The sequence below is a fragment of the Muntiacus reevesi genome, chromosome 2, assembly GCF_963930625.1.
Source record: "Muntiacus reevesi chromosome 2, mMunRee1.1, whole genome shotgun sequence".
Classification (NCBI taxonomy): Eukaryota; Metazoa; Chordata; class Mammalia; order Artiodactyla; family Cervidae; genus Muntiacus; species Muntiacus reevesi.
In genome coordinates, this window is record NC_089250.1 from 264,237,691 (window position 1) to 264,247,055 (window position 9,365).

The 9,365-nt window shown below is 42.2% G+C and overlaps 1 protein-coding gene across 2 annotated transcripts in view; it reads left to right on the forward strand.

Moving 5' to 3' along the window:
- Positions 1-3,938, forward strand: part of LOC136161419 (zinc finger protein 234-like) — a 58,573-nt gene extending 54,635 nt beyond the window's left edge. Inside the window, exon 6 of one of the 2 annotated variants that reach the window (XM_065926270.1) lies at positions 1,796-3,938. In XM_065926270.1, coding sequence (XP_065782342.1) covers positions 1,796-3,108 — 1,313 coding nt within the window. In that variant the 3' untranslated portion in view covers positions 3,109-3,938. Of the gene's footprint in view, positions 1-943 lie in introns of both variants that reach the window. The other variant, XM_065926260.1, reaches the window with a different exon arrangement.
- The last annotated feature ends 5,427 nt before the right edge of the window (positions 3,939-9,365 follow it).

Here is a 9,365-nt window from a genome sequence, read left to right on the forward strand (position 1 = left end):
TTCTTAATATTTATTTATGTATTTGGCTGTGCCAGGTCTTAGTTGTGGCATGTGGCATCTCTGAGTTGCAACAGGTAAACTCTTTAGTTACATCATGTGAGGTCTAGTTCCCAAAAAGGGATCAAACCTGGAACCCTTGCATTGGGGACCACCAGAGAAGTCCCTTCCATGCTGAGACGTCATTCTTCCCTAGCCTGTAAATGTTGATTTTTACTTTATGGCGGTGTGGAGCCATATTAGGCTATAAAGCTACCTCAGAAGGATCCAGTGTATAGGTTTCAGATTATGATACTGACGTGCTGCCTACTGCACTAAGAAGCCAGAACAGTGTATAGGTTTTTGTGCTTTTTTTCACCCCCACTGATTCTTAGCACCTTGAACCTTCTCAGCACAATTCCCTTGGTGTACTGCTGCCTCTGGTGCAGCTTTTCAGCATGCTGCACTTTCCAGTGCTTTTGCTCTTTCAGAGCAAAGCCTTCTGAAAGCGCTTTTGCTTCTCTGACTTGATTCAGACATAATCTGGAATTCAAAATTGTCAAGCATCCTGGAAATCAAACTGGGGTTCACCTGTATATGCCTTTCTTGAGCCCTGACTAACTAACTGCCAGACATTGTGAAACCTGTGAGCACAACAAAATGCTAGTCTTTCTTGATACTGAACTGTGATAGGAGCGACATGTAATTTTTGAAAGATGCTATAAATCGTATGTCAGATAGCATTTTGTTTTAAATGGGTTTCATTACTGTTAAGTTTTTGGGAGTTTAATGGACCATCTCTTGGTTTCTGTCAGTATATAAACCTGAGAACTTTATTTGTGGGGAAAAAATAAGTCGAACCATGCTGGGGTTCATTCAAGTCTCATACTGTGTCTTAAGTGTGAAATCTTGACTCTTTGAACAAAGCTTTCACCTGTCCACATCTCTCAATTCTCTGTCGTTATAGATGAAAACAATCAAAGTGAGTTGAGGGCTGTTCAAGAGAGAGGATTACATGAAGAGCTTTCCTGCTGGCAAATCTGGCAACAAATTGCGAATGACTTAACCAGATGTCAAGACTCCGTGATAAATAGTTGTCAGCTCCACAAACAAGGTTATTCCTCCAACCAAGTTGGGGCAGGACTGTCTATTCAAATTTCTGAAGATGAGAACTATATATTAAATGAGAAAGCAGGTGGTCCCAGTGATACTGGAAATCCAAGGTTTGCATCTTTGAGAGCTCAGGATTCTTGGAGAAAAAGTTCCTTGACTGAGTCACAGAATTATCAGAATAGATACCTGGAAATTTCCACGCAAAGTAAACTGTGTTGGTGTAAAGAGGATGTTGACAGCATTGGTCAGATCTCATACCACCTTGATGATCGAGGAGTACACAAGAATGAAAAGTCTTATAGCCACAATGATTATAGAAAAGACAGCACGAAGGTTTCCACATTGGATCAGAATAGTATGATTCACACAGGACAAAAACCTTACCAGTGTAACGAATGTAAAAGAACCTTTACCAGCCTTTCTACCTTTGATCTTCACCAGCAGTTACACTCAAAAGAGACGTCTCACATTTGCAATGAGTGTGGAAAAGGCTTCCGTTATAGCTCAGTTCTTCATATTCATCAGAGAGTTCACATAGAAAAATGCAGTGTCTGTGATGAGTGTGGAAAGGAATTCCGTCAGAGCTCACAACTGCAAACTCATCAGAAAGTCCACAGCATAAAGAAACCATTCACATGTGAGGAATGTGGGAAAGGCTTCAGTCGTCGATCAGCACTTACCGTTCATTGTAAAGTCCACACGGGAGAGAAACCTTACACTTGTGAGGAGTGTGGCCGGGCCTTCAGTCAGGCCTCCCACCTTCAAGACCATCAGAGAGTCCACACCGGGGAGAAACCATTCATTTGTGATGCATGTGGTAAGAGCTTCAGTCGGAATTCGCACCTTCAGTCCCATCAGAGAGTCCATACGGGAGAGAAACCGTACAAATGCGAGGAGTGTGGGAAGGGCTTCATTTGTAGCTCAAATCTATACATTCACCAGAGAGTCCACACAGGAGAAAAACCCTACAGATGTGAGGAATGCGGGAAAGGCTTTAGTCGGCCTTCAAGTCTTCAGGCCCATCAGGGAATCCACACTGGAGAGAAGTCATACGTATGTAATGTGTGTGGTAAAGGCTTTACTCTGAGTTCAAACCTTCAGGCACATCAGAGAGTCCACACAGGAGAGAAACCATACAGATGTGAGGAGTGCGGGAAGAACTTCAGGAGGAACTCCCATTATCAAGTTCATCTGGTTGTCCACACAGGAGAAAAACCCTATAAATGTGAAGTGTGTGGGAAGGGCTTCAGTCAGAGTTCCTATCTTCAAATCCATCAGAAGGCCCACAGTGTAGAGAAACCCTACAAGTGCGAGGAGTGTGGGCAGGGCTTCAATCAGAGTTCACGACTTCAGATCCACCAGCTGATCCATACTGGTGAGAAACCATACAAATGCGAAGAGTGTGGGAAGGGATTCAGTCGTAGAGCCGATCTTAAAATTCACTGCAGAATCCACACTGGAGAGAAACCGTACAATTGTGAGGAATGTGGAAAAGTCTTCAGGCAGGCCTCAAATCTTCTGGCCCATCAGAGAGTCCACAGTGGAGAAAAGCCATTCAAATGTGAAGAATGTGGCAAGAGCTTTGGTCGGAGTTCACACCTTCAAGCCCACCAAAAAGTCCACACTGGAGAAAAGCCATACAAGTGTGAGGAGTGTGGGAAGGGCTTTAAGTGGAGCCTGAACCTCGACATGCATCAGAGGGTCCACACAGGAGAGAAACCATATAAGTGTGGGGAGTGTGGGAAGCACTTCAGTCAGGCCTCAAGTCTTCAGCTTCATCAGAGTGTCCACACTGGAGAGAAGCCCTACAGATGTGACGTGTGTGGTAAAGTCTTCAGTCGGTCTTCACAACTGCAGTCTCATCAGAGAGTCCACACAGGGGAGAAACCTTACAAGTGTGAGACGTGTGGTAAGAGCTTCAGCTGGCGCTCCAATCTAACAATTCATCAAAGAATCCATGCTGCTGATAAATCCTATAAAAGTCATAGGGGTGGTAAGACCATCAGAGAGTCAACTTAGGAAAAAAGTTCTATAAAATAATTTTTTAAAAACTCAAGTGTCATGTGAATTCTTCCAGTTAAGTTCAAAAGAAAAAAAAAATCATTTGTTTCATTAAAAAGTCAGCGTTTTAACCATAGCTCAACATGTCCCGGTAGTCAGGATGCCACATAACAGAGATCGCTTATAAGGGTTATAGTAAGGGTTTCAGTTCAACTTTGACCTTATACTACTCAGAAGAGAAGAGAGTATGATTTTATCAGGCCTTGTCCAAAAGTATGATGGATGGGTCAAAACTAATGCCCATTAGAACTCTCGATGCCTAGTAGTCTCTCCAGAATGCAGAGACTTTGTTCTGAATCTGCATAGTCTGACCATGGCCAAGTGATACTTCATGTGAAAGTTGCTCAGTCATGTCTGACTCTTTGCAACCCCGTGGACTATACAATCCATGGAATTCTCCAGGCCATGGATACTGGAGTGGGTAGCCTTTCCCTTCTCCAAGATATCTTCCCAACCTAGAAATTGAACCCAGGCCTCCCACATTGCAGGTGGATTCTTTACCAGCTGAGCCACGAGGGAAACCCATAATACTTCATAGGTGCTCAATTTTGTTGAATTAGTGAATGAAAAATGTTTTATAAATTATATTGCAATCACCCTCAAAATTTCATTAAAAGTTTTATTCAGAACAGGTAATTAAATGTGGCCTTAAAAGTAATTCAGAGACACAAAGAGTTAAAAGTATAAGTAAACCACTCAGTACTGCAGTCTGAGGTATTAATCTGACATCATCCCATTTTGATTAGCTCCTCTTGTCCGCCTAGCCTTGCTTCCAGTTGGATCTTACCATCTTAGAGTTTGTCTAGTATTCTGTCAGATTTATACAGTACAAATTCAGTTACTTTTTGTGACAGTATGAAGTGAAGTGAAAGTTGCTCAGTCATGTCCAACTCTTTGCAATTCTCTAGGCCAGAATACTGTGGGTAGCCTTTCCCTTCTCCAGGAGATCTTCCCAACCCAGGGATTGAACCCAGGTGTCCCACATAGGAGGATTCTGTACCAGCTGAGCCACAAGGGAAGCCCTTGTGACAGTATAGACTTACTGAAAAAATGGATTGTTAATCTTGCAGTACAGAAAACATACTATTGATTCTTTTTTCAAGTCAGAGTTATTGACAGTGACAAAGGACAAACATTTCTTGGTAAATGAATCAACTGTTGGTTTTTTATTCTCCCCATTTCCATCTAGGCTTTGATGTGATAGTCTTCCAAAGGTCTTAGTATTAACTTTCATCAAGACTTCCAAAGTTGAGAAGAGATGCTGTTTATAAAGTAGATTACTTTCATCAGCTTCTCTACTCCATTACTACTCCTTCCTGGCCTGAAATAAAAGGAAAAAAATTATTTGTTGGAAGTTGGTCATTTCATCAAATACATTGATTCAGTGACTGACTTGCACACTTTTCCTAGCAATGGGTTGAAAAATTGCTTTTTGAAGAGAAGTTGGTGAGTATATATCAAAATACAGGATGTGACTTCTATGATACAGAAATCATAGAAGCAGAACTTCAGTTAAGAGATTCAAGTAGAAAAGGTGAGTAGCACATCAAGGATGCTGCCAAATTTTGTAAAAGTGGAATAAATATTCACTAGGAGTTTATGTAAATACATTTTGGTATATGAAACCAAATCTAGAAAAGTGATATCCAAGACTCAGGACAAAAGCATGTAACAGGCTGATGTAGTTTAGTGACATCACACAGCTTAAACATGTGTTTGTTAATGGATCCTGTCATCTGTAAAAGGATATTCACCCTCATGTAAACAGTGACAGGATTTTCAAAGAGTGTCCACATTTTAGATTCCAAATTTTAAATTTTTCATTAAGTATCTATTTTACAGTAAAATACTGTGATATTTATAGTACTGTAGGTAGTAAAAACAATGTAAAACAAAATTACTAAACATACTAATCCCTCACAGTAAGAAAATGTGGTATAAATAGCCCAAGTTAAGGAATAGAACTCGGAATCAATTATAAAAAGAAATTTATATGGTTGTTCAAAGATACAGAATATCAGCTGCTGCTGCTAAGTCGCTTCAGTTGTGTCTAACTCTATGTGACCTGATAGATGGCAGACCACCAGGCTCCCCCGTCCCTGGGGTTCTCCAGGCAAGAATACTGGAGTGGGTTGCCATTTCCTTCTCCAATGCACAAAAGTGAAAGTGAAGTCGCTCAGTCGTGTCCAAATCAGCGACCCCGTGGACTGCAGCCTACCAGGCTCCTCTGTCCATGGGATTTTCCAGGCAAGAGTACTAGAGTGGGGTGCCATTGCCTTCTCCGAAGAATATCAGCTTGTATAACTATATATTTTTGTAACTAATGAAGTTTAGGCACAAATCCTTGCAGTCCAGAAGATTATTTTAATTCCAACAGTAGAAATTTATACATCTTAGTTCTGTTCCTTACTGGGCTGATGGATGGATAATCCAGAGTACTGTCTTTTCTTTTCAAGTGCTTGATTTGATTAGGAAAGTAACTGGTTCATTCCAGGTACTGTAAAGCCCAAAGAACCTTGAGCTATGGGGCGGAAGGAATTTACAAAATGAGTGTTTTGTTTACCAAGGTAACACTGATTGGGTAGACCTGAGGATAAACAGTCAATATATGTAAGTCTTGGAGGTAAAATTTATCAAAGATTCCCCTAAGGAAAAGATGTGCTTAGGGAAAGAACAAAGCATGATGGGAACAACCTGTTGAGGTTTCAATACCATTTCCTAGTTCTTAGTTCATTTTTCACTGATGTTTAACACTTGTTTGGTTAAAGAACTTTACTTAGTATGTATATAATGCAAGAGGCAGGTTTCCCAGATTCATTTCCTAGACCACACCTTCATATGAGTATGAAAGTCCATGCTACCTCAAATTGCACTAGATGTTATATTTTGTTTTGAGTAGACATCAAAATAGCTCACCAACTCTTCAGGTAATTTGTATAGTTTAGTGAGTTAAGCCAAGGGCTGGAAAACTACTGCCTTTAAAGTTTTTTTTTTTTTTGGCCACACCTCTCTGCATGTGGGATCTTCGTTCCCCATCCAGGGAAGTCCTTGTTTGTTTTCTATTTCATAGATCTTTTCATTTGCTTCCATCTACTTACTGTATTTTTTGTTATTTTTTAAATTACCAAGGGGTGATATTTTCATTTTAATAATTAGCTTATGTACTAGTATATGCTTTCAAAATCCCACACTTCTTCCTAATTATGTATTAATTCCCATTCTGATAGTGGATTTTTCTCCTTGTGGTTCTGTCAGGTTTGCTTTTCCAAGTTTGCTTTATAATTTATGTGAACCCATTATTGGTAGTTTGACATTTATAAACTTTTTTGGTATATTTTATAATGCTTTTTTCTTCAAGGACTACTTTGCCCTATATTAATTATTTTTAAATTAAAAGAGTAATTTGAAACCTTGGATAATGTTATCTTCCCTAGAGAGAATTGTCATTTGTTCCCTTTAAGTGCTTGAGTGTCAGTAGCTCAGTTATCTCCGACTGACTCTTTGCGACCCCATAGACTGACTGTAGCCCGCCAGGCTCCTCTGTCTATGGAATTCTCTAGGCAAGAATACTGGAGTCGGTTGCTATTTCCTTCTGCAGGGGATTTTCCCAATCCAGGGGTCGAACCTGGGTCTCCCGCTTTGCGGGCAGATTCTTTACCATCTGAGCCACCAGGGAAGCCGGGACTTAAGTGCTTGAAGATACTAACAGGAAAGATTCAGGCTAATCCGATTTCAAGTAATTGAGGTGATTTAGAGTTTGGTTTTAGTTTCCAGCAAAGGTGATTCATTACCCTATGTACTTATTCCTATAGGGCAGTTCTTTGAAGTTTTACTACTGACTTCTCTTCCCTACCCCAACCTCCTCTCAAGCCCCTTGAACGTGGCTAAAGTGATGCTCAGTTTTCAATACTAGAATGATTGGGATTCTCAAGAAAGGCAGTAGTAGCCCCAAACGGAACAATTTCGTCAAACTCCGCGTTGGCATTCTAGAACACATACCTAGAAGTTCAGGGTATTCGGAAGTATTTCCACTTCAGGGGGCGGGGCCGTGGCAGTCATTTCTCTAGGGCATTCTGGGACGTGTAGTCTCAGGTCCGTGTAGCACAGAGCACTTCCGTTATGGACTGCTGGAGCATTCTGGGAAGTGGTCCACCGGCTGTCTCTAGTAGATAGGCGGTGCTTTCGCCGTAGGAGGGACTGGTTACCTCGCACTTTCCCTTCGGGTAGAAGTGTCTTCAATTCCCGGGGCCCGGCTAATCTTGGTGGTGTAGCCAGCGAGTCTCTGACCCTCGTCCTCAGAGAGAGTAAGAGAAACCGCGTCCGACTGCAGAGTTTGTGTACCCCTCCGCTGAGCCTCCAGTTTAGAGAAGTTCCTGTAGCCCCAACTTGGGGACTGCCCAGTCGCTGGTCGTCTGGTTTGAAGGTCTCCCGGCGCTTCAACTGGCCTCCCTCAACTACCAGCCAGTTCTGCCACTTCCTAGGGGTATAATTTTGTGGTAGTTACTTACCCTGACCTGGCCTCATTATCCGCATTATTAAAGTAGTGTCATTCAGTTCAGTTGCTCACTCGTTGTCCGGCTCTTTGCGACCCCGAGGACTGCAGCATGCCAGGCTTCCCTGTCCATCACCAACTCCCGCAGCCTGCTCAAACTCCTGTGCTTTATCCAGCCTGGCATTTTGTATGATGTACTCTGCATATAAGTTAAATAATCAGGGTGACAATATATACAGCCTTGACTACTCCTTTCCCAATTTTGAGCCAGTCTGTTGTTCCATGTCCAGTTCTAACTGTTGCTTCTTAACCTGCATACAGGTTTCTCAGGAGGCAGGTAAGGTGGTCTGGTATTCCCTTCTCTTTAAGAAATTTAGTTTGTTGTGATCTACGGAGCTTACTTAGCGTCTTACAAAATTTTCATGCATATCAGAAGGTTAGAGAAAGGATCCAAAAGCACTGGGTTTTTTTTTTTTTATGAAATTGCTATAAGAAAAAGGACAGGAAAAGTTCAAATTCAGTAACTCTGATTACAATGGCCCTGATTGCATCGAGAAATTGACCACACAGTCTATGAAATTTGTCTTTCCACTCCATGTCTAGTTGTCCTTTGCACAAGGAAAATTCTTTCAGCTTTTTAAAAATTAAATTACTTTTAGTGAGTTTATCTTATTTGCCCAAGACTTAACAGCTAGGAGCTTCCCTGGTGGCTCAGATGGTAAAGAATCTGCCTTCAGTGTAGGAAACCCGGGTTTGATTCCTGGGTGGTGGAAGATCCCCTGGAGAAGGGAATGGCAACTCACTCCAATATTCTTGCCTGTGAGATCCCCTTGACAGGCGAGCCTGGCGGGCTTGCAGTCCATAGGGTGGCCAAGAGTTGGACACGACTGAGGCCACTAAACAGCTAATTAACAATAATGTTTTCATCTTTCAAATTCAGTAACTTTGAGGATTGAGTACAAAGGCCCTGATTGCATTGAGAAATTGATTAAACAGGCTACGAAACTTGTCTTTCCACTTCATGTCTAGTTGTCCTCAGCAGCCAAGTTCTGAATTATTTGACTTTTCTGTTAACAATAGTAGAAATCGATGATCTTCCCCCATTGCACTTTGGGGTTTTTCACGCATATCTTAAAACGTTAAAACTACATTTTAAAGCTATCATCCTCCCCCCGCCCCATTTGTTTTTTTCTGGTAGAGTGGTTACAGTCCTACTGCATTGATATGTTTCTTACAGTTCTTTTTATTAAGATTCTGACTCTTCAAATATTTGTTATGTTTTATCAGTGAGATAAGGCAAAGCTCTACTGGCGTCAGAGAACTGCTTTAGGTTGGCAGTAACAGGACGGCATGAAGGAATATTCTGGAAATCTTTGGCCGAGAACTCCCGAGAGTCTAGGGTTAAAGCTCCAAAGGGGCGGGCATGGCCCTTCCTCCACTTGGGGTCCCGGGAAATGTATTTCGCCGCCCTACCCCGCCCCCCTCCATCCGCCCAATTCCCCACGACCCCCACCCCGAACTCTATCCGGAAATGGGGGGTTGCTGCTCCTGTTCTTCAGGGCTTTTGGGAAGTGTAGTTCCCGAGCTCTGTGTAGTCAGAGGCTCTTCCGCTCCGGGAAAGCGCAGCTGCCATCATTTCTTTCGGTTTGGGAGGTGAGTTATCCCTGCGCCCCTCGACCCCTCCGAGCTTTTCTGGCTTGAGCGTGGTACGAGTCACTACCTG